Consider the following 26,062-nt stretch of genomic DNA (forward strand, 5'->3'; position numbering starts at 1 on the left):
CTTTTCCCCCATATTCAGTAAACCGCGAAAAAATTCCTTTAAATTAGTAGGCAGACTAGTCGCTTCCCACCATGCAGTGTGCCCCGTGTTCGATTCTCCTACTCAGCGTCACTATGGGGGTTGAGCTTGATGGTTCTCTACTCCTTTCCGAGAGGCTTCTCTTTTCTGGTTTTTCCCCTCTCCGAAAAACTAACCTATGAATTGACTTGACTTGATTTGATTTGACTTGATATCGTACAATGTCCCCATTTAGTGCCGCAGCTATAACTACAGTTGACACTGTTTATTATATGTTTTTCTCCCATGATTTTATAATTGTCATCCTCAGAAAGTTGAAGCCGCATTGAGTCTCGAGCGACAGCGTTATGCCGATCTTTTGACCAAACAGAAGAAAAATGCTTTAGGACAAAAGACAATCATGCCAAAGGCGAAGAAACTGGACATACCAATGACAGGAACTCAGCCGCGATATGATTTAAACGAACTTCGGCACAACCAGAGGAGATGCGCGGCGTTGCTATTCGGAGCACGAGAACGAGGTGCACATAAACTGCCAATCTTGGTACGTCTTGGTGATGACTTGTACACTATCATGGCGCAATCAAACGGTTTCAGCGTGTTTTTCAACATTACTGAACGGCATAGTTTGATGTAATTACACATTTGTGCTGCGTTCAACGCGCAGTTGAATGAATTTTTAACAGGTGTTAAAAACAGTTAGAGCGGACCTATATCAGATGTACACTCAATAGAAGTGTTATAAAAAAAATAACATACACTTTTCTTACACGCTGCAATTGCCGTCTCCAAAAAATTTAGGGAGACTGTTACGAGTGTGGCATTGTGGGACTATTCGGGGTTATGGACTCTGCGTGCAACTTATGAAGTAAATTTAACAAATTGATATCAGTTTTTCATGCGTCTGTCCTGTTATTGATCATGACTTTCGTCATAACATTGTCAAAGTAGCTGTAGATCCATGAGGCGATAGCTGAGTGGATCCGCAGACTACTTTGACAATGTTATGACGAAATTCATTGTCAATAACAGGACAGACGCATGAAAAACTGACATCAATTTGTTTTTTACAATAACAAAAAGGCAGAGGGGTCAAAATTAAGTCAAAACACAAGAAGACCGCGAGACAAAAATGCGAGAAACTTCAATCTATCACGTCATCCTCGCATCGACATCATTCATGTCTAGGAATATAGACAATTTATCTCACAAGGTGTCCTTTAACCTCTGTTCAAGTTAAAAGATTAACGGCTGCAATTCCCTCAAACCTAAAAATAGCACCAACCCCAACGCTTACCTTGCTGGTGCAAATGCTTGGACTTTATCAACTACACCAGTCATATACTTAAGAATGAAAAGATACGTGTAGAATATGAGTTAATTAAGATAAATTTTGCCCTCTAAAACCTGACTTGTGTTGACGGAGGCTAATAAAAAACTGCCTAAGATTGGCATTTTGTCTGATGTAGACCATTAGGTGAATCATCCTTTTCGTCTTTAATTTTGAGCTTATTCTAACTGTCGCAGGTTTTCATTTTGCAGGTACGATGGGCTCCCAAGAGGCGTGAAAGCTACTACTTAATGAGCGAACGTGTATACAATGATCGTTTACTTATGAAAATGCGAGCAGAAGCAGGAGACAGTCCCCTGAACTTTGACTTCGCAAACACAAATGGAGAAACAGATGATCTCCTCGAATTCCAACAATTCATCAACAAAACGTCCCAAGACATCAAAGATCTGAGCTTTGACACAAAGTACAAAGAATACTCTTGCAATTTTAACACAGACAAGACGAAAAGTATTGCAGAGGAAGGCACAGATGTGGAGAGTGAAAGCGAAGAAGGAGAGAAGCGCGAAGCGTATTCGGCTTCAAAAACGCAGCGAAAGGTGGTGTTTGGTGATCACGTGTCTAAATCGGATTTAGACCTCATTGATTCTAAGCCTTCTGCGCGGTCAAAACAAAGAGACTATAGAGACGAATTCGGAGGGCTGGATGCTAGTGATATTAATTTTAGTTTCGAGGAGTTCCGGGACAAACGCCCGCACCGGAGAAGTGCTGTGACAGGAGAGAAAACTTCAGTGGAACACATAAAAAGTAGTTTTAGTGAAAAGGGCTCAATGATAGATAATGATGTGTTATCTGGCCCGCAATTGCAACCCATTTCGCGAGAAACTTCAGTATATGATGATTACAGCAGTGATTTCACTTCCGATAGCGACATGGAAGCGCAGGTTGACGCAGCCGACGAGAAAAATATTTCTTTCTCGGGTAATGGGGACCAGTTTCTCTCATCAACATCAGAGGAGAATTTAAAGCACCAAAACAAAGATTGTAAGCATGCTCCAAAGCAGAAGACTCACGAATACAACAAAAGACTCCCCAGACTTTTAAAAACCTCTGAGCTAAGGGCAAAGCTGCCACCAAAAACCCGGTCAAAGTTGGAAAAAGTCGAAAAAGAGGTGGACCACAGTTGCATGGAGCTTCATAAGATTGCGTACGACAGAGCCTTGACGCTGGCAAGATTCAGGTCCTTGCCCTTAAGCCACTCTTTTTTGTCTCAAAATATAAGTAACTTGAACAAATTTTCATACTTTCATTGTATTTCTCATAAAGAGAAAATGTTAGGAAGAGAGGCCGACGAAAGTGATCGAAAAAAGGAGAAGAAAGTTTCGACGACGGAAAAATTTGGAAGAGAGGCTATTTTTGGCAACATAGATATGGATGATTTTTACACTCAAGAAGATGAACTGATTTATTATATCAGACCAGAAGAATTGAAAAATGTGGTAGACTCCTCAGCTTTTAGCGGGGAACGAAAGTGGCAGAAGAACGAATGAAATTTTTTCGCACACGGAAACAACCACCTTGACTTCAACTTGTCTCTCATGTCTTGGTGCCAATGCGACGGATAAGTGCTGAACGGAGACTCTGTCGGTCGCAGAGAAAAAGACGCCCATTCTGACTCTATGACGTGAATTCCGGTGAAGACATATTTATATCAAATAGAAAGAGTAGAATGTTTCCGAGGACGTCCGAACAGGAGGCATTCTTAGGCGCATGCTGTAGAGCTCTTAGACGGTTCATTTCACGTTTTGTTGTTAAAACTAACCGTGCGTCCTTGAAAAGAGCCTTCTGTGAATTCAAAAATAGCGACCCTATCCTGTACTCCACGGTTCACTACTGTCTTATCATTTCAGTTATCTCCGAGATGAGTTAGCTTTACTTTTAGGTTAGGGTAATCCAGCTAATCCGGATTATGAATAGGAGCCAGCATGGAATAGGAATAGCATGAATGCGCGCAAGAGTGAATTACAGAAGACTTTGCGGCCTTGCCCCAGCAATTTGCCCCAGCACAATCACATATGAATTTATTTTTAGGTACACTTTGCGCGCGAAAAAAACAAAGGGCAGCCAATTTTAACCAATCAGAAGAAGCCATGTCACTCGTGATTGCTTCTGCCATGTTTTTTGAGGGACATGACAACTGATTTTCGCGGGAACGGGTATTGTAAAAGTAGACCCATTTGTGACTCCGTCGGGGAAGCCCTCCTATGCCATAACAACCGGCTCTTATTGAATTCACTCTTGATGCACGTCACTACAAAGAATAGTTTCAGCATTTAACAAGTGCTAAGCATTCGTAGACTTCTGGTATGACTATTTATTTATGTGGTTATTGCCTGCGTTTGTGTCTTTAACGAACAACCAAGCTTCAAGAAAGAGCCATTGGTGGAAATTTGGTTTCAAGTTAAAGTTTCAAATTTATTAAAGGCTTATAGAACAAATACAACGTAAAATTGGTTCATGTCCTACGACTTTGTAAATCCAGCTGTTTGTCTTTACACGACAGAAGAATTTCAGGGAAACTTTGTGACGTTTATTGTCACTCAAGACGTGACACGAAAAGCTAGGGGACTATTCGTGACGCTTATTTACAGATTTGATGTAAATTTTGTTTGCCACCACAGTCAACATTTGCAACAAAAATTCAGCCGCGTTTCAACGGTGTAAATATAGTTCTTACAGGAGCCTGCATGTGTGTTCCTCGCATTCTTTTATCACTGCGGAGCGAGTTCAGCGAGCAAGCAGCAACATATAACATAATCAGAATTTGAAACAAGTTCTTGATTTTTTTTGTCCTTGCTGGCTTTTTACCATGATGCATCGCACTATCAACCAGAATGCCATTGCGCAGCGACCAGAAAACATTTCTCTAACATTACCTATGAAGATTTTAACTTCCTTAAAAACATTTGTCCTGCTTGTTCACTGTTCGAACCCAGAACGCCATTTCGTCGATAATTCGTCTTTTGGACATCCAAACAGAAGATCTATAAAAGTTACGCAATAATCTTGCCGTCATACAATACACATTAATCCACATCAATCCACTTTATCTTATAATGTTCTTTTTCGCAATTTATTCGGCTGGCCGACGCCACTTCGATAGTATTTAGGCCTATGTAACCCAAAAAACAGCCTTTGACCTTATAAGCTTCCTCAAAAAAAAAAAAAAAAAAAGATTGCGTGCGCGCCGTTTCTCCTCGATTAAAGCAGTACCTTGGAACATCGTTTCCCAAAGATCAAGAAATGATGGAAAATCCCGATATCCTGCTTTTCTTTTTTTTATTGAGAAATATCGAGATAGCTTTTTGCTCCTCTTTGCACGAAACAACATACCGCATAGCAACCTCGGTGAAATAAAGATTGCTAATATAATTGGTTGATAAGAAGCTATAAGCTTTGCTTGGACTATCTAGAATGAAGGGCAAGACAGGAAAAGGCCACCTTTCATGATTGTTTTAATTGGACGTGTTTTATTGAAACGCAATTCTTATGATATAGTGCTTCAAATGATAAATACTATTTCACATATATTAGCTTATATATCGCATTTGAATACTCATCTCCCTTTGTTTTTTTTTTCGAAACCGCGAAACAATATATCAAAAGCCTACGATTTTTTGTTGCTGTGAGGTACTTTGAAAACATTTAGATAACTAGTTCGCTTTGAGTGATGCCATAGATGTTTTTTTTAATGGCGTTTATACCAGAAGTATTCTCGAAAATATTTTGAAAGATCATCCTTAGAAAGGGAAGCATGTAGACAAAAATGAGCCAGGACTATTGGCCAAAGAAAGATGAACAAATATGGTGCGTGCAAAGAATACATCCTACATTTGCAATTTTCTGTTGACATAGTTTTGTTTAATTACAATGGGGTTTTGTGAGAGCGACAAAGTTTGTCTTTGAAGATTTACAGTCGGTTGACGTGGTTGGTCACGTTTGATCCAGACATAACACAGACACTGTAAATTTCATGGCGCTATTAATTTTGTTGATTGACATTCACTATTCGCCATCTGATTGGCTGTTACAGATTGACAGGGAATCCATTGCGAGGGAAATCGAATGCTCGGGTGATGGAAAGCGACGCTTGAGGCTTTCGCAGGAATATTTCTCATCTTTGGGGTTTTTCATAGCTGTTTTAGGAACGGAACAGACAACCAATGACTAGAGAAAGGTAAAGTCTTGTCACTGTTTCAAAAATGCCACTTTTCAGCTGTTTTAGTGCGGAATGTTTTGATGAAATTATGCCGACATTTTGGCACCAAACCATTCTGCTAGTTGTTTCTCGAGGAAACGGCATTTTGTTGATTATTTGGAGGTGTTGAAATACACTTATTCTGGTTTCCTCCTTTGATGGTTTACTTTTTGAGATTTCCAGTTCATTGATGTGAAGTGCTGTGTGCGCAACTTTTGCTTAAATTGGCTCTAAGTAAATTTAGCTCAGAGTTGGAGCTTAATCTAAATGAAATCTTACAATAAGCTGAAATCATTTACTTTCTAATCGAACATATTACTTTGATGCGTTTATTTGGGGTCGAAAATATGTTAACTTTATGGCGAAAGTCTTTTCTCTTAAAGATAATATGAGTTTTGTACTCAATTTACTGTTTCGATCATTCCCTCAATTAGCTAGTCTTCCAATTAATAATATTGTGGAAGGAGTACTTGATTTAAAACAAAGCCCGTATATTGTTTTTAAATATGCTAGGGCTTAGCAAGATTTTGCTCCATTTATTTATTGCAGGCATGGCCAGACATTTTGTAAACTTTATTCTGGCTCTGTTTATCTGCTTTAGTCAAGGTAAGGCTGGATTGTTTTCTGTACAATGCAATTAATTGTACGTAGTTCAACTTGGACTTGGTGTCTGGAGTCGAGTTCTTTCATAACCAAATCTTGTCTAGTCAAAAGCCTCATTAGATGCAATGAAATTTCTGAGTGCAAACACAATACATTCTTCAAAGATCAAGTACATGGATTAGAAATGCTGGAGGGCAAGTATGCTGAAATGTAGCATTGACAAAATTTGTTGCAAGTATTCCTTGAGAAGGTTGATTTGAAGTGTTCCTTTTCTTGTGTCAACACCACACAACCTTGGAATGATCCGAACTAATATCAACAATAAATACATTGTTGTATAGGGAAGGTGAAATTTGAACAGTCTTGATCATTCACTCGCTTGGTGTCTATAATATTATTGGTTTTCACTCCACAGGTTCCCCAAGCTCAGTGTGAGGAAAAGCCAACAAAATTATAAGGATCTGTTTGGGAATTCCGATAAAAGAACTGAAAAGATAGTTTTACGAAAAAAGTCTCAATTAAAAGGCCGAACCTTATTGCCATTGTGGGTTGCTTCCTTCCTGTGTGGTTTTTTTCCCAGATTTGATGCAAATTAAGCCATTATCAGTTCCTCGGTTGTCAATGGATATAGTAAAATATTAAGGCTGAACACTGAATTCTCACAAGACCACCAAATTGAGTCAAATATTCCTTGTTAAAATGTTCCTATGGTTAAAACTCCACTGTAGACTTCAAGGACAAAGGTTTTTTGCCGTAATCGAAGCCCTGCTGGCGATGTCACATTGAACACCACATGGCAACCCGTTGAGTTTCCACTCGCTTACGAGTCTTTGTTTGTGGCTTGGTAATGAGTCTTTCAGTTTGTTTGTCTTTGTTTGGTAACGTCGTCAGGGACGATAAACAAAGACAAACAAAGACTCGTAACCAAGCCACAAGCAAAGACCAAGAGAAAATGAGGGGACAGAGAAGGAGACTCCCGGTCCAGCCCTTGGGATATGTTATGTCCACGAAAGTTATTTTTAGACGAGCGGAAGTCTTCCGAGACGTCCGCATGCAGGCCAACCTCGGTCCGATGTTTGAAAGAAAATATATATTCATAAGCCTTCCATGTGCGCCATCATTTTCTCTTTTCACTAAGAACCTGAGAGCGAAGCAAGACTGCATGCGGACGTCTCGGAAGACAGACTTCCCCTAGAACAAAGACTTCCGCTCGTCTAAAAATAACTTTTGTGGACATAACATATCCCGGCCAACGCCTTGAGCCTCCCTCTCTGTCCCCTCATTTTCTCTTGCAAAGACTCGTAACCAAGTGGAAACTCAACGTGTGGTGTTCAATGTGAAAGAGGCTCTTTTTCATCATTTTATCAATTCATTTCAATCCGCTAGCCGCGCAACCGAAGCCCTGCCAGCGACGTCAGCTGGCTGTTAGTGTCCCAAACGAATTGAGTTTGGGGGGAACACTGAGCTTGGGGCACCTGTGTTCACTCACGTAATCAACAGCCATGTTTTTAAACGAAAACAAAAGAAAGTGTTTGCATGATAAAAGAGTTCAATTCCGGTGGATTGGGTCGGGACATATGGGCTGCTGTTTCTTTGTTTAGGGTCAAAAACATGGTGGCCGTGACGTGTCATGTGAAACCGAGAAAAAAGGTCTTTGCCATTCAGATCACATTGTAACAAAAGTTGCACTCTCAGTTCAGCATACACGTAGATGCATTGCTATGTTTACATATAATTGATTACCGGTATTCATGAGGAAAGTGGATTCAACTGTCGTGAATATAGAAATAATTGTGCGTACAAAGAATATTAAACATAGGTATTTAATTCGATACTTGGCTTTTTTACTCCATTTCTTATGTGATAAAGCATGTTGGGTGTATACATTTCGAATACCTTTTCAATTTCCTTTTTTCCGGAAAATCTGGTGCTAGCTTTTGATGATAATGGACATTGGGACCAAATTAATACCATGCAGTCATCCCCTTACAATAGTTTCCCACTACATTTCGATCCACCTGATACAGTCGATCCTCGATTATCTGGACTTGCTGGGACTGGACGAAATAGTCTGGATAATGGCGAATATGAATATTGATGAAGAATAAAAACATTTACAAATCGTTTGGAAAACAATGTGGTCTACATCTTCACTGTTGTGAATTACCTGTACACATGTCGGCAAACTTCGTGATCTTTTCCTTGTCCTTGCAGATATCAGATATCAGATATCTGCTGCTTACTAATGCCATATTCAGCTGACAAATTGGTTCTTTTTCTCCTTTCTCTAATTGCAAAATTATAGACTGTTTATCTTTTATGGAAAGAAGGGATTCATGATTGCTTATGATTCAAGGACCCGATGATCGTGAATAAACAATTGTGACATATTGAAGCTTGTTTATTTTGCATATTACTACGCGAACGAGCCAATAGGGCATGAAATTCACTTAGCAACAAAGCAACTCTAAGCAAATCAGAACTCATTCGAAAGTTCATTAATTAGTTATGACACGTGTGATTGCTGCTTTTGCTTTTTAAAAGCGAAACAAACTCACCTTTGCTTCACTTTTCAATGCTGTAGTTCTAAAAAGAATATGGCTACGGATCTTGATTATGACTAATAAATATATGTGACAAAATTGGGACCAGAGAAAAAGTCCAGATAATCGAGGTTTGTCTTTATGAGTTTTATTTCAGGTCACATACAGGGTTCTCAACAGAATTTTGAACAGCCGTTTCTGTGCTTTTTTCAACTGTAACTCTAAAGAACATGGCCAAAGGCCATGTATGGCTTGGGCCCTTTTGGGCCCAAGTTACTAGTGGGCTTCTGGGGGTATGATCCCTCAGGAATTTTTTTTTTTATGAAGAGGTTTTCCTTCAGTCTGGGGTAGCAATCTCTTATTTTTTCCAAGCGATTTTTTATGATACTTTGAGAAAAAGCAAATTTGCTGGATTCACAGCCTTGTTTGGAACACAACATGGATCTGCAAGTGGCCAAGGCTAAAATGTTTCGAATTTAACATGACATGTGCATGAAAATGAGATTCAAGTCCAAGGTAACCAGAGGTTTTTCTCTTCTCGCCACTTTGCGACTCTCTCGCAGCTCAACAAAAACCTCTGGGACCAGTGTACTTTCACAACCGTAGCACTTAGGTACTAGTGACACCCGTGACAAGTGTTACATGTTCTAGGTTCTATTGAGAACCCTAACTCACAGCTTTGTAGTGTAAACTTACCACTGCTCTAGATGAAGAATCCACACCTCTATGATCCATGGCAATTTTCTTATTGAATAGGCCACTTCCCAAAATACAACAATACTCTTTGTTTGCCCTCCACAATTTTGCGTAAGAGTTGTTTTTGTTTTCGATCCCAAGCGTTCATTGCTGGAAAACGATCAGGTTATCATTTCAATCATGTTTACTTAATTCGTGTGGATGGGCAAATACAATTTGAAATTCAATACTTCTTATTTCAATACCATCATTCTGATGGGGGCAAACTGCTAAATATGAACTGAAATTTAAAGTCTCAAAGGTGGTGTTTTATGGGAAGTTAATTTATTTCAAACATTTGCTTCTTTTTCATTGGAACATTTTATTGAAAGATAACTTTCTCTTTTCAAAGACTGTTGGAACAAAGTCAGCGGACTGAAGTGCAACTCCTACCATCCTACCGAGGGAATCTATAACGGCAGTGAAAAGTGCACTCACAATGATGACCATGTTTGTTTTGTCTTGTGGCGCAAAGAAAACATTGCTAACAAGACATCACTTGTCGTTATCAGGAGAGGATGCTTCCATATTGGCCTTGACAACCATCTTGAGTTTTGTCGTCAAGATTGCATCCAGAATCCTGACTATGATGCCTTTAAAAGCGAGAATGTGTCTGGGTTTTGTTGTTGTAGCGGGGATTTGTGCAACACAAATTTTACAGCAGTCGACTATGAAGACTATGAATCCACTATTGCTGTTACTACACAGCAAGGTAAGGTGTGGCTTAAAAGACATACATGTGTACAGTGTATGTCTCTAGGAAGTGCTCAAGGGAAATTTGTCTTTTCCAACTGAAAATGCTATGGAGAGAAACATTAACCCATGGACACCTCAAACACCCTAGGATGTCCCCAGTTGACAAGTAAAATTGTCTGGCGTTAGGCAGAGTAAAATCCGTTAAATCTCACTCCCCAGGGGCAATGGGTTAAAATGGCTTTGAACTGAAAAGTGACATTTCTTGAAGACATGTGATTGTCCAGATGAAGGTAGTTCTGAGAAGGAATGTTGTTGAATTTCCTATCTGCTCATACAGATCCTATTTTTAAATAAGGAACTCTACTTGCTTAAATTACTAGACATTTACCTGTTTTGCAGTTCTAATCTTCCTTCAAAATTTGATACTCTATTTTACTTGAATAATCGTACCCATAGCTTAATAACACCAGGCACACACCTTTTTTTTTTTTGCTTACCATATTGCAAAACAAATACCGTAGTTATTCGGTTATAAGGCGCAGTCGGTTATAAGACGCACCCCAAACTTGGCAATTTAATCAAGCTAAGTTCTCAAACTGAAAATTACGCGAAAATACTCGGTTATAAGACGCACCAAAAAATTGAGAGTTATCAAAAGGATGTGATGAATTTGAGAACAATTATCCTTACACAATTGGTATGCAAACTCTTTTTGTTAACGTAAACAGAGTGAAAAAGGCACGCATTTAATGATAATTATACGTAAAAACAAAAGCTAAAAGTTCACACCTGAAATGATAAACATAAAACGCATACACATTTATTTGAACCTTCCGACTTAATAAATAGTCAGAGTTCAGACTTCACGCGAAAGCGAACAGCGCAAAAACTCCCACGGAAAGTCATGCAAAGGTGTTCGACAGCTGAATATCAACACACCACCAAGGATGCAAATTTCAGTGCACAAGAAAGCCTGGATGAATGAAGAAGGTATGCTTTATCTCCACACTGTTTGTTCAGAGAAGAAACTTTTCATGCGAGCGACAAACAGGATTCTTGGAATATTCGAAACAAGGTTCGAACAATTGTATTGTTGTCATGGGTATCACGTTACTGAGCACATGCTCTTAAGGACGTATGCAAATTTCCGTTTGTTTGCTTTTCTCTTGAAGGCGTTTAGTGTTCTAAAGGTCTCTAAAAGCACTATTCTTTTTTAATAGACAACTAATGTCCTTTTCTTGTGTTGTTTAAACTACAAGTTCTTCTCAAATTGTGATCTTAAGATTTTGTGGCGCGAAAATACTTGGCTATAAGACGCACCCCAATTTTAGCACTAACTTGCCACCCAAAGACAGATTTTTCTTGAAAAAAACGTGCGCCTTATAACCGAATAACTACGGTATATGTCAATTTTCTGTTTTCTTTCAAGGCCCAAAGTTTTTTAATAATCTAAGTTCAGATATCACTAGTTCGTCATCTCTTGCAAGATTCAAAAAGAAGCTAAAGTAATTCTTTATTACAAAATCTTCAATCATAAAAGAAAAGTAATCTTTATACATATCTGTATATTACTTTGTAATAAACGAGTTCACACTCTTGAGTGCATCCAAACCTCTCAACCACCCAAAACCTGGAGATACGGGAAAAAACCTAGACATTTATCAACGACATTAAAAATCAGGTGTTCCCGAAACGTTTCTGATTATCTTCTTCAAATAAATATTCATCATTTTCCACCATTTTGACAATGTGAACGAAACATAACTAGAATACGAAGGACCTGTTACAATAACCTTATTTGGCATGCCTTCTAAATATGGTCACGAGGTCCATGTCTTGTCAACCAGGCGATCAAATACGACAAATATACCATACAACTGTTGATTTCTATAGAATATTGTGCCAGAAAATAAATTTAACAGGACAAAAATGAAAATATTGAAGGAAAGTGTCGTCAGCTTGTGAATCTGTTTACCGTGAGATTACCTGCCTCTTGCTTTTTTGTTACGATCACTTCTCCTTGTTATTATTCGTGAGGAAACCTAATTTCATACAAGACGCATATAAGGGTGTATCCATGGGATGCACAAACAGTTAACACAAATTGTCCAGTTACAGTAAACTACAACCACGGGTAAACTTCAGAAAATGGGGAGAGATTACCAGAAAGATAAATCTATAATTTAACTAGAAGTTATTTATTTTGTTGTAAAAATAGAAAGAGGTTATTTCTTATTATTAATGCTACTAAATTTGCCAATGGAAACAACGAGGCCCTATTAGGGGTTATCAGAAATACGGGATATTGAATCAAGGTAAAAAGCTTATAAGGATATGGGATATTGGAGGGGGGGGGGGGGGAGGATTAATGGGATAAAGGATATTTAGAGATACGGGATACTTAGATTCCTCCCTCCCCTAATGGGGCTTCAACAATCAGCACGGCAATACTATCATAATGGGCCCTTTGCATGAAATTGTCACATGGTATAAAATCTGCCCTGCCGGATGACAAGCTATGCACTGGGACATCCAAAACAAGGAAAAATCATACTTGGCTGGTTGAAATAGCTTTGTTTTGGAGGCTGTTGCATACTTTTGCCATTCAGCATGGCAGATTTTGTACCATGTTACAGTATCATGCAAAGAGCCCATTTACTTTTACCAAAGCTTTTTGAGGAATGTCAAGATAAAAAGGTGAAATTACGGCATGCAATCGGGCAAGCGTTAGTGTCGAACACTGCACTTTTGATCAATTGGGTTGATGTGGTAAATTGACCACCGCAAAGAAATCTGAAAGTTGATGTTGGCTGTAGAGTGAAGTTAATTTACAGAGGCACTAAACCTGCTTATAGGGTGGTCATCATGTATGTTCTGTATTGTTGGAAAAAAGAAGACATTGAGAAATTGCATGTCTAGTTATTATAATTTCACGTCTCTTAACCCATTGACCCCTTTGAGTGAGATTTTACTCTGTAGGTAAGTAAAATGCTTAGACTTACAGTAACCCATTGACTCCTGAATGGCCTTTCCCCCCCCCCCCCCCCCCCCCCCCCCCACCCTCAGTTGACAAGAAAGATCATCTGGCATTAGACAGCAGGGCTCGAAATAACAGCCGGTCGACGGACAATGTCTGAACTGATTTGGGAGTTGACCGGTCAACCTTCCGTCTTGCCGGTCATGTTGACCGTGTCACATTTGATCGTTTTGGAAATGAACTAAATTAAAATTTCCATGCTGTTCAGTTGTTTCAGTTGTAGCAAGTCGCTGTGTATTGTCATTTGCGGAACTTTGATCTGAAATCCTGGGTGAAATGCATCAAGAACCGTTGTTGACAATGTGTGCTTTAAAGTGCTATAAGCTCTAAGCAACAACGTTTTTGGAAATATATAACGCCAGTTTTGGTTCATGGGCCCCTGTTTTAAGAGTTATTTATTTTATGTAATTTGACAGGCCAGAAACGGTACGTGACTGAGCTAAAATGAATTTGGCCGGTCATGGTGTCCAGAGACCCTCCGGAAATTATTTTGAGCCCTGAGACAGAGTAAAATCTATGAACTCTCAATCTGTATAGTCAGTGGGTTAAAGAGGACATAGTTTCTGACTGGATACAGACAGAGCTTGTTAACCCATTTTATTATATTATTATACATTGAGCTCACTATCTCTTTCCTGATTGGCCGAAAGCCTACAGTGAATTTTCGAAATCAGCGCCCGTGACGTCATAACTGCAGATTATACATTAATCATGTCAAGGTCAGCCAAGGTCACGGGTAATCATGTCATGTATGACCGCAGTGCATGATTTCTTAGGGTAATCATGTCAAGTTCGCGCGCTTTGTGTTGCTTGCTGTCAGTGAAGAAGCACAACAATGACAACAATGGTTTGTTGTGACCGTTTTTTTTTTCCTTCAATGTATAATAAAACAATTATTAGATTCGGTTTTTGTGATATCCAGAATAATCAAGGTCTCGGTAAGGGTTATCAGCCTCAGCCTTCGGCTTCGGCTGATAACCCTTACCTCGACCTTGGTTATTCTGGATATCACAAAAACCTCATCCAATAATTGTTTATAAACGCCAATGAAATAGCAAGTGACCTTTCACGTGAAAACATGATATCTTCACATGATGTCATGTGAAAAGATCACTGTTGCTATGGTTACATATAAAAATTGCGCCTTTTGATGCCTTTCGTGAAATGATTTAGTATTTCATTGGTGTTTGTATAATAAATAGAATATTACATAGCTGCTTGGAAATACGAAATTTATCTTCTTGTGTTGAAAAATATTTCACTCGTTTGCTGTGCTCACTGGTGAAAATTTTTTCAACACTCGAAGAGAAATTTTTTATCTTCGCGTGGCCATGTGATATCCTCTATGACTCCTGAAGCGTCCCCCCATTGATGAGTAAAATCATGTGGTGCCACACAGAGGAAAATCTATTAAGTCTCGCTCCTAGGAGTCAGTGGCTTAATGGGACAGTTCGTGTTGGATATCAAAATTGGGGCTGTGTCTAATTACCTGCACTTCTGGACATGTAAGTGTTTTATTTTCAGGTGTTGATAAACAGGAAGCTGGCAAAATAGTCATCATTGCTGTTGCGCTGGTTATTTTCATCGCTCTGTTTGGAGCCATGGCAATGGTTTTGTATCTTTACAAATTTAAATGTAATAGTGAAAACAAGTATGTAACCGCTGGCTCAGAGGAAAAAGAATGTCCCAACCTAAAGCTCGACTTGACTGGGCTGCAGATTGAGGAATTAGTGGGCCAGGGGAGATACGGCTGTGTGTGGCGAGGCTACTTTAATGGTGATGTTGTTGCTGTAAAGACTTTTCCTCCAGAGCACAGGCATACATGGAAAAGCGAGAAGGATGTGTTTGAAACACATTTGTCACACCCAAGTATTTTAAAGGTAACAAAATGATGTTTTATTTGAATGCAGGAATGTGTGGTTTTTTTTCTCCTGTCAGCAGAGGGACAAATAAACTTTAAAAAAAAACTTCCCTAACACACTGCTGGAAGTATGATATTATGTAGTGTTTATCGCTCTCTCAAGGTTTTTGTTTTCCTCCTTGCGTGAGGTTGGTAGTTACAGTGTAGATAAAATAATAGAACTAGATACAATGTACATACATGTAGATAGATGTAGATAAATGGACGCAAGGAAGGAGGGATAGGATGTTTGGATGGATGCTTTAAAATTACAGCTCTCTAGAGATGAAATAGACGAAACTTTACAAAATAAAGCAATACTTAAAAAATATTATCCATTAAAAGACATCAAGTTACTGAAGAAAAAGCTATTCTTTAGTCTGTTTGTCTTGCCAATAAGAACATGAAATCTACACATACTATATTTCTTATAATGTTGTTGGCTCTAGTAAAAATCTGTATAATTTGTGATCAGGCTCCAGTTGTTCAATAAATAACTTAATTGGGTGGATAAGTCACTTATATTATAGTCTATTCGTTAGTTTCAATCTCTGCAAAGGTTTCAGTATTTGCCCTTGTAACTGTGCACACTCCAAGCACATCTATTAAAGGATGTGTAAGAAACTCTTGGCCAATGCTTAACATGAAGTATATTATTTTCATACTCTTATCTTTTCAAACGGGGCCGGGATTTTATTGATCTCCTGTTAGATTTATAATTACCGGTAATTATCTTAAATTTTGAAGGATTCATGTAAAAACATTAAATCTCTGGCTCCTGGCCCATAATATTCTCTGTTTTTCAGTTTCATTTTGCTGCTGAAAGACAGAAAAGCAATGGTATTGAGTACATTCTGGTTACCGAGTACCACAGCCAAGGGTCACTCTTAAAATTTTTAAAGAGTAACACTGTGTCATGGCGAGAAATGTGTGTTCTTGGCCATTCACTTGCAGCAGGATTGGCCTATTTGCATAATGATGGTGAGTGGGAAATGGGATTGAAAATTAATTGTCCAGGCCCAGTTGCTCAAAGTCAGATTAAGTTAATCCTAGATTACTGGGAAATTGAATTGCATTGTAATTTCTGATTAAAAAAAAGTTTATACAAGACATTTACACATGGAGTCTGCAATGTTGATTTTGACTTTGGCTTTCCTTGAGCATAAAATTACAATGTTACCGTAATTTCCGGCCAATTTCCCGCAGGTAATTTGTTAATTTTTCCGCAAACAGTTGTTGGTGCGGGTTATAGGAAGGTGCGGGTAATGTGTTAATCTTTAAATCTTCCGGTATAGTTTTAAAACCGTAAGTAGGGAAAAAATATAAAAGTCATTAATGAAACTGTTCCTAAAAATTGTGTATTGCCGTATTTATCCCGCTTTAATTGCCTAATGCTCTCGATGAAAACTAATGCAAATTGAAAATCGTTTATCACGCGTGTGATATTACTTTCTTACTTTGCTAATTTTGCCGCTTCTTTCTATGTTAAGTTGAAAAAAAAAAACATTCGCCAACTGGAATAATAAACTAAACACAAAAGAATAAAAATGTGAGATAGCAGGCTTTAAAGTACCGTAATTCACACACAAAAACTGATGCCGACATGCTCATTTCATGGTATTGCTACCGCCGCATTTTCTAACATGAGTCGCTCAACGCGTGTAAACAAACATTCACGGACAAAATTGTAAAAGACCAGAATATTTGGCGCGTCAGTACAATATTCCTAGCAAGCACTGCCTTGAGGTAGAGAGTATTTTCCCGTTTCAAGCGATTTCTTAGAGTCAGTAGATCCTAAGATATCAATTTTTTTAGAACAGATTTTTACAAGCGGTATCATTCAATAGAAGATCAAAAAACAATAGGTAAAATGAGGATAATTAAGCCAATACTTCCTTCAAATCTGTGTGTTTGTTGATTCAATCTTTAAAGTGATGCTTTATTTGTCTTAGTCTTTGTAAAACCGCTCAATGAACATCGCAAACAAAGCGTGTGAAAACTTGATTTACTAATTCTAACACTCGTAGAGATGGTGGCGTTCAACTCGCAATCTATTGAGTCTTAGCATTAATACATTGATATTTAGGTCGTTTTAACAAGACAAACCAGAAATGGTTAAGGAGAGTGTTTAAGGCTGCATTGTTAACAGCCAATTCTTAGCAGAAAATGTTATTGATCTTTCGCTTTGTAAACAACAACACAGAATTATTCATCGCTCCAAGTTTGTGAGTTCCTATCCCGGTGATACAGGAGCATGATTTTCTTTTGTTTTGGGGTGCGGGTAATCTGTTGAACTTTTTTTCCCCTTACGACAAAAATAGACCGCTGCGGGTAATCTGCCGTGCGGGTAAACGTTCAGAAATTACGGTAGGGCTTTTCTGGTAGGCAAAACTATTCAACCCTTAAGCTTGGTTGGTATTTAATTAAAAATGGTGTCCAGACTAATTTGCTAAAAGGTGCTTTCTTTTTCCCAGATGACCATGAGATAAAACCTTGCTTTGTTCATCGTGATGTAAGCAGCAAAAATGTTTTGGTCAGCAATGGACTTACTTGTGTACTGTCTGACTTTGGATTTGCCATGAAAATGCCAGAATTTGGAGCAAGCAGATCTAGTGATGACATAATCACTGAGGTAATAATAATAATAATAATAATAATAATAACCTCTACATCCACTAAAAAATTATACCCTCTTTAACCCATTGACTCCTGGAAGTGAGACTCTATAGATTTTACTCTGATTAACTCTGACGATTTTTACTGGTCAGTGGGTCAGTGTTCTCACCAGATTTTTTTCCCAAGGGGTCATATGGCCCATAGCCTTCAAATTTAGGGGCCATCCCCTAAAAAGGTTGGGCCCTTTCCCAAGTTACAATTTTTTCCTCTAAATATTCCGGCTATCCGTGTTTCATCCTCCAAGCATTTTGAAATACAAGTTGATCTTTCTTGCTGCATTTCGATAGCGAAGTGGAATTGTTTTCTACTGGTGGATTGGCTTTTATGGAATCGGCTTCTTGTACCTCAGATGTCGCAACTTTAGGGCTTGAAAAGAATGATGTCAGCCTTTTTTGTTTTGACATCATTGAGCATTTCCTATGAATGTACCCCAAAGTGAATATTCTGAGAATTTAGCCCTCAGTAAAATGTGGCCAGCATTGGGGCCACAAACGGTATGTACTGTAAAAGCATGTGATAATACACGAATACACATGATAATACTGAAAAGTGGTCTTCTAAAGAGCCGTGCACATTAACACTAATAAATATATTACCTAGTACTTAAAAGGTAACACTTAAAATTTAAGTAAAGCTATGATCCTCGCAGTTATGGACGCAATTTCTGCATCCATAACTGCAAGGATCATAGCTTTGCTTGATTTCATATCCGCAGCTCAGTATATGATTCACACTTCATATATCATTTCGTTCACGTAAAAATTACTAGCATTGTTAAAAAATCTTTTATTAAACGCTAAAAAAGAAAAAAGAAGTAATTTCTAAAATACACTAGCGGAATAAAAACTATTTAAAGTAGTGGCCTGCTTAGCCTCCGCTGACAGACTGTTCCATGTTACTGTGCCCCTACAACAAAAACTCTTTTTGAGGGCCTCATTGTTCGGCCATGGAATAACAGATTATGTTGGGAGCCCTGAAGATTATGTCCGTGAATGGAATTTGCACTGGCAAATTTACATGTATCAGACAAATACTTGGGTACAAGTATTTTCCAAATATTTGTGCGCCCGTTGGCCATGGGGCACATAGTGTTGATTATTGTGAGCCAATTTCGAATTTTTGCGCATGAATCCCACAAGGGTGCAGCCTGGTGAGAACACCGATGGGTTAAACCAATATAATTGTTCCTTTTTCTTTTGTCTTGCTTGATAGGATTATCACAGAAAGTAGTTCTTTAGACACACAGCATTAATGTCTGCTTGTATTTATTTAACAAATCATTAACGTATTATGATAACAGTCATTGATCAAAGCTTTGAGATAATTCAAGAAACATCATGAAAAGATCTCATTGGAATCACTCAAACTTCATCAGCAATATAAAATGAGCCATTGAGATCACAATGTCAAATCATCCATTGGTCATCAAGTTTACCGGTACTTGTAGGTAGTAGGCAGTAGTTAAATTGTTCAAGTGAAGCTACAGTATGACCCTCACAGTTATGAATGCAATTGTAGCAATTATATGGAGAAGCCTGAAAAGTCCTGAGTTTTTCAGGCTTCTCCACGCAATTGCTAAAATTGCATTCATAACTGTGAGGATCATAGTGTCACTTGATTACATATCCGCAGTTCAATATAATTGATTCATTTCATAATTACAATATTATAGTTAAAGGCCCACCTTCAACTGACAGGCATTGCATGCTGTGAAACACATTTTAATGTATGAAAATCCCACCAAAGCTGAAATTTATCCAATCAGATTGCCACGACAAGCAATGTGAATTTCTATAACAAAAACAAACGGTCGTAATCTAGCTTTTTTGGACTGTTGGTTTTTAAAAATAATATATGCATAGAGTCTGCATTTCCAAGCATTCTCTCTAAAGAATAGCAATGCTATAGAATTACAAATTTTCAAAGTCTTCAACTGCATGCTACAACTTACTGTGTTTAAATTGGCCAAACGGCTGTCATAAGTTTTAAAACCATTTTTCAGGTTGGAACCTTGCGTTACATGGCTCCAGAGGTCTTGGATGGTGCTTTGAATTTGCGGGAATGTGAGGCTTCACTGAAGGAAATTGATGTGTATGCCATGTCTTTGGTGATCTGGGAGATAGCTATGCGCTGCTCTGATATTTATGGAAGTAAGGATGTAAAAGCAACATTATTTTTAAACTTACTGTGATTTTCGAGCACCAATGGTCAAACTGCATTTTGGCATCCATCAATCTTGATAAACTTCCGACGCCTAGCTGAGAGGTGACCCGAAACCACAGATACTGAAATCAATTGATGCATGACATGACCTACCAATCGGCATCTTTGTTTCCCATGCTACATTGGTGCGTTCAAACTCAGCGCAGATGGAAAGTGATGGAATCTGTGTGAATCTTTTTACTGAAGAACCTCTAAAAAGATATCATAACGATATTTGAGTTGTGAACTTAGCAAAAACTCCAAAACCCTTTCTGGAGGTGGAGTCGATCTTCCCGGCTATGCTAGGAAATTTGGCAGATTCTTCAGAATTATGAAAATTGCAGTGAGCCCTTAGAGGAACGTTTCTAAGTTTCTTGTAACAGATTGACTTTTGAAGGAAATTTTATATTCTTATTGAACTATGAATATGATCTGTTTGGATTTTGTTGCAGCAGCACATCTGGATTTTATGAACTAAAATCTTCCTCTCAGAAGTAATTTGATAGTAGAAAGTTTCCTTCAACATAAATTATTATTTCACAGCAAACTATTTTAATTTTGCTTTTAAAACCCAAATGCTAACTTATATTTTTGACTGCCTGAAATTGCAAAAGTGACCTATTCAAAAATGTAAGGGCCTTTTTTTTCCTGTTTGGAAGTGGAAAAGTGCTCTGCATGCATTGATTTTTTAACAGAATATTAGATTAATGTTAATTATTTTGGTTTAGCAGATAAGACTTTTTGTGAAGTTTTATTTTCTGAAACTATGATTATCTGAGGTGCTAAGTGTGAACTGGTTGAAATGTTTTATTTTATTTTATTTTATTTTATTAGAAGAACCAGTGTCAGATTACAAGCCACCATTTGAAGCTGAACTGGGACCCTCGATTACAAGTGAACACATCAGAGACTATGTAGCACGGCAGAAGAGGAGACCGGGATTCCCTGATGTGTGGAAAAATAATCACCCGGTAAGAATTTTACTCAGGTTATTGTAGTGGAGGGGTAGAGTTGTTAAGTTTTGCTTGGTAATGTAAGAAGTTGTGTACAAAAAAAAGAATGACAGTGACGTTTTCCCAGTAAGTTATGTCGGATGAATCATCACCAGATTTTCTTTGTATAGGTAATTCACATGATTTTGAGTGCAATTTGGAATAAATAAGCACAAGTATATTTTTTCAAAGACCAACAGAATTGCAGGAGCCTGTTTGGTGGGGGGGGGGGGGGGGGGCTGCAATTTGTAATCTTTGAAAAATCATGCAAATACTTATTAATAATTTACATGAAAAAATCTGAAGATGAGATTGTCATAATTAATCAGTCTGAGAAGAAAATGCATGTCTGTCACACAATCGTGCAAAAATTGCGCCATGCGGGGCTCACATTTGATTGGCCATCTGAGACTTTCTTTGATCATTGAGCAATCAGAATGCTTGGTTTGTGACATGTACCTCTTTTTGCAATGACTTACGTCCGTTCTGCCCTCTGTTACCTGGAAACTGCATTGCTCTTAGCCAATCAAACATTATCAGACTTAACAAAAATGCAGGTCATATGCACACAAAATGAAATAATTAAAAAACAATACAAAAAACGTTGTCCCCTCTGAGTTCATTCTGTCAGTAGTCACTCTGCCTCTTGAGTTTTGTGTGTTTCACAGAAATTATTAATTTGACAAAGTTATGAATGTTTTGTTGAATAATAACCAGGATTTAGGATGGTAGACAGGCCAGGCTAAAGGCAATTTGGTGGGAACATAACTTGAATTGGCCTAATGTGCCCACTGGCCTATGTGGTGCGATGAGAGTAAATGATGATGATGATAACTTTGTCTTAAACTAGCTGTTTTCATCATTTTTTATTTCTTTTGTGAACGAAAAATTAAAATTACTGGCAAAGCAAAACTCTGTTTCTGGTCATCATTGCAAAACATTGACAAAACTGCAACTTGAAATTTGAGTATTTTCCTTTGAACAAGCCACTTAACTTTCATAATCAATTTAATTTTCATAATTAAGGGACTACGCACACTAAAGGAGACCATAGAGGACTGTTGGGACCAGGATGGCGATGCTCGCCTTTCAGCACTCTGTGTGAAAGAACGTTTCTCAGAGTTACTCAAAGATTTCCCTGATGGGCTATCCTCCACCAGTTCATTCAACCCTGTGCGGCAAATTGTTCAAAACTATCCTGTGTCAAACTCACAGAGTCCCCTGGGCAGTGGCAAGCTTGTGACAAATAGCCCACCTCCGATCATAGCCACTCAACTTTGGCCTGAGAAGTCATCGAATCAAGGAATAAATATGACCACTGTTTAAAACAACTTGCAGGTTTAATGGTGGAGTTGACATGAATGTACAGAGATATCATTGCTGTTTGTCTTTCTTTGCAACTTCACCTACATGTAACACAGGGTTGTGGTACATGTCAGATATGGTGCTAGATAGCTTACGGATCAATCAGTAGAGAGGGAAGACATACAGTGTATGTGCTATCAAGCAATTACTGTATTTAAATAACTTCATAGCTGCCACATTGGTACAGTTTTAGCCACTGACTAGAAGGTTGGAAAGACTCTTGGGACATCCGGGGGCTTCAATAAAATTTGAAGTTGTCAGGTTTGAGTATTGTTACCAACTGTTGTCGTTGGCTTTGGTCACACCTGGGTTTTTTTTTATTTCCCATAGTTAGAACTTTAAGTGTGTGCCTGTTTATCTTTGCATAATGTTTGCATTTTCAAAAATGGCGGTGATCAATCTCTTTCGCCTACATGTTTGTGATATTGTCTTTTACATTTTCCTATCTGGCAATTGATGTTTTACACTACAGAATCTGATATTCAGAACATGGGAAAATGCTCAGCAGCAGCAGCAAATTAAATATGATTAATTTCACTGTACTATTGGACATGGATAATAGAAAACCCACAAGTAAGTAAGGTGCCACTTATGATTAATTCATTTTCTATTTTTGGTTCAGTTGTCTGCTGTTGTTTCTTCAGGCAACCAGGCTTTTCATTATACCAAAAACTGGTGGCCCGTTTTTCTGGTCACCTCGAGCTCGGACAACCGTTTATTTCAAGCACTGCTGGACATTGATCATACATGTATAAACAAAAACTAGCTAGGAGGCATCCCTTACGTGTAAAATTTTTTTTTCATCCACAAAAAAGTTAATAAAATCAGTTTAGCATGAGGGCGTTGGGGTATCACGAAAAGGTAGAAGAGTAAAGCGAGTCCCAAGTGGTATTAGCCTGCACACAGGCTCTTTCTTCTACCCCCCAACCCCAGTCCCTCTGGGAGCCTGCTCTCAGGCTAAAGTGGTATGAAAGGAAAGCGCTGCTAAAAAAGTGATAAAAAATCGTTAGAGTAGTATACACTAAAACAGTGGATAGCGTTGAGCGTGTGTGCTGCTTTGGCTACTCAAACTCCGGATATCTTTTGCTGTTCACCTCCGAGGAATCCACGCAGAATTTGCGCCCAAAAATCCTGTAATCTTTGTGGGAATAAATTAGTTAAAATCATCTTTTTGTTCTATATTATCTTACAGTATTAGTGTATATAAAAACAACTATTCACCTCAGCATTGGTGGCTAATGGTGAATATTATTTTACCTCGCCGCTTTGCAGCTCGGTAAAATTATATCCACCACTAGCCACCTCCTCTTCGGTGAATAGTTGTTAACTTTTAGAATATTAGAATTTTTTTACTAAAATCATTATAATACTAAAAAGGTTTTAAAGCCTGACTCTTTAAGAGTTTTAAAATTGTTTTTTTTCTTTACCTCTTTGATACAGCAAATATAAGCATATTTTTGTTATTGGCAAAACAACTTTCCCTAAAGCAAACTGTGTTAAGTGTTAGAAATAAAGAAAACATCATTTTGATTTATGTCCCATAACCACCAAAATTAATGTTGTTCAAATGTCATGAATTCAATAAGTAATACAGTGTAGATTAGATAATATACTTGGATTAAAATTTGGCCTCAAAGCATGGCTTTGAGAACAAACCCAAAGTAACATCGAAATGATGCACTGGTACATTATTTTTTTTCTGTTAATTTTCTCTGGAGCTGTCTATCAACTAAGGCAAATTTCAATATTTTGAAACGTTTAAATGCAATTTAGTTCTTTGTGAAGTGGCCTAGCACCTTTATAAAACGTTGATGTGAAATGGTTGTTTTAATGCACATCATTTTAATTATCTGCCTGTACTAGGCTTAATTTTGAACTGTGAAGATTATTCATTTAGTACGTATTAATGAAAGAAAAGGATTAAATCTTGCACTAGACTTATGTTAAACTTGCCAACCTAATGAAGTCTGATGGTTTCAGACGAAATTTCGTCAAGTATAGCATAAGTCTAGTACAAGATTTAATCCTATTTTTCTTGGCTTAATTTTGGTTATACCTCTATTAAAAGAAAGAGCAAGTCATGGTACCATTAATAAATTATTAAGTCTCATTATGTTCAAGATTAAGCTTCATAAAGAAGAACTGGGCTATCCTTGCTTTTAGTTAGGTATTTTATAGCTATGATATTATTAATTTATTTTATGTTGCCTTGTGCACTTTACATCTTCAGTAAGCAATAATAATAGCAGAAGTAAGCTTTATTACACCCAAACTGGAAAAAGGAATCATTAAGAAGGTTGATATGTTGGTTTTAGTCATTATATACAGCAATTATTTGTGGCTATCTCTCGGGCATATTGTACACATTTTCATTCAAGCTTGCAATAAGTAAACCAGTGGGGTTTGTTTGAAAAAAGTTGACCTCAGTCTTGCGTAGTACTACATAATTTATGTGGCCACCGGTTAAATTGCAGCAGCAATTCGAGGTTTAGAAAGTTAATGATGTACTCCTTGAATTTGAACTAAGCTATTACAAGTTCAAAAATTTGAAGGGCAAAAAACATTGCAAAAAATGTACATCATTTGACAAGTTTTAATAACGGTTGCTAAAAAAGTGAACATTTAGAAGACTATGAAAGTGTTTAAGGTTTTTTTATTTTATACTCAGTTGAATTGTAGATGTCAAAAAATAATAGTATTTTGAAACCAAAAAAATAAGCATTGATATTATTAGTCATTTGAAAAACAATAGGAAGTAATTTCATATTTGAGGATAGCCTGTAACAGTGGAACCTCATGCTTTTGTTTTATACTCCTCTGAATAGTTAATTTTATTACAACTGTCAAATATTAATTTCACAACCAAAGAAACAAGTGTTGTTTTTTAATAAAATGTATGTTTCTTTGTGTGGATGTTGCAATGATTGCGTGTTGATACCACTCTAAATGGCATTGGCATGATCAGTTTCCATCTAAGGTCATACAGAGTAAATCACCAGGTCTGAGTTGTTCAAAGGGTTGATAGCACTATCCACCAGATAACTCAATTGACAAGAACCATCCATTTTTTTTTGCTGGTGGATAGCAATTTATCCTGTGGATAGCATTATCCGCCTTTTGAACAACCGAGGCCTGATAGCCAAACACTGAGAGAGCCAATCAGTATACTAGATTGAAATTTGATAATGTAAAACAGGTATTGGTAGTAATGATAATGAAATGAACTTTAAGTGTCAATTGTATTTAGCGCTGAAACACTAATTTGGGACACTGTAAAGTAATCAAAGATTGGTTTTTTTTAGGAGGGGGGAAAATCAGAGTACCCAGAGAAAAACCTCTCAGAACAAAGAAAAAAAACAGCAAACTCAACCTATAATCGAACATCATTTGAATAAGAAATTCACTTAACAAGAGTGGAGGCTAAGTGCAGCATTTAGGTTTTAATAATTATTATTTTGCATTCAATTTTAACTTCTGCTGCACGAATTGATAGAATTTTAATAATACCCAGAAGTTTGAAGCCAGTACAATAAAGACTATCAGATTTAAAAGCTGGCAGTGGCCCAACAGACTTCCAACACCTTACTGATGGCCTAAAAGCAGTTATCTATTCAGCAAAACATAAATAAAGCTGTTGGCCAAATGTTGGTGGAGGGGAGCTGTTCTTCACATTAAAATTTTACCTAAAAGCTTACATGTTGAAGCTGAACCACACCACCACCTTTAGTAAGGTATTGAAATGCCAT

At 37.7% G+C, this 26,062-nt stretch overlaps 2 protein-coding genes and 1 long non-coding RNA gene across 4 annotated transcripts in view; 2 read left to right on the forward strand and 1 right to left on the reverse strand.

The window, feature by feature from the left end:
* Positions 1-4,557, forward strand: part of LOC138013206 (uncharacterized) — an 8,783-nt gene extending 4,226 nt beyond the window's left edge. For both annotated transcript variants that reach the window (XM_068860222.1, XM_068860221.1), the window contains exons 3-4: positions 329-562; positions 1,561-4,557. In XM_068860222.1, coding sequence (XP_068716323.1) covers positions 329-562; positions 1,561-2,859 — 1,533 coding nt within the window. In that variant the 3' untranslated portion in view covers positions 2,860-4,557. The remainder of the gene's footprint in view (positions 1-328; positions 563-1,560) is intronic.
* Positions 4,558-5,402: 845 nt separating this feature from the next.
* Positions 5,403-24,115, forward strand: LOC138012684 (bone morphogenetic protein receptor type-2-like). Its single transcript, XM_068859530.1, has 9 exons — positions 5,403-5,546; positions 6,117-6,173; positions 9,801-10,160; positions 14,706-15,061; positions 15,888-16,062; positions 17,556-17,713; positions 19,760-19,907; positions 20,794-20,930; positions 21,978-24,115. Exons 2-9 carry the CDS (start codon positions 6,119-6,121, stop codon positions 22,275-22,277), a joined length of 1,689 nt encoding a protein of 562 aa, XP_068715631.1. The 5' UTR covers positions 5,403-5,546; positions 6,117-6,118; the 3' UTR covers positions 22,278-24,115.
* Positions 23,152-25,296, reverse strand: LOC138012685 (uncharacterized). Its single transcript, XR_011125066.1, has 2 exons — positions 23,619-25,296; positions 23,152-23,537 (listed from the first exon to the last, which is right to left on the reverse strand). It is a non-coding gene; the product is annotated as an uncharacterized lncRNA (long non-coding RNA).
* Between the last annotated feature and the right edge of the window lie 766 nt (positions 25,297-26,062).

Source organism: Montipora foliosa, chromosome 8 (genome assembly GCF_036669935.1).
Source record: "Montipora foliosa isolate CH-2021 chromosome 8, ASM3666993v2, whole genome shotgun sequence".
NCBI lineage: Eukaryota > Metazoa > Cnidaria > Anthozoa > Scleractinia > Acroporidae > Montipora > Montipora foliosa.

Bases quoted from the DNA above. Each gene is read 5' to 3' on its own strand.
- LOC138012684 (XM_068859530.1), top strand. From the start codon at position 6,119: ATGGCCAGACATTTTGTAAACTTTATTCTGGCTCTGTTTATCTGCTTT. The intron at 6,174-9,800 runs GTAAGGCTGGAT...CTCTTTTCAAAG, and splicing joins GTTTATCTGCTTTAGTCAAG to ACTGTTGGAACAAAGTCAGC. The intron at 19,908-20,793 runs GTAAGGATGTAA...TTATTTTATTAG, and splicing joins CTGCTCTGATATTTATGGAA to AAGAACCAGTGTCAGATTAC.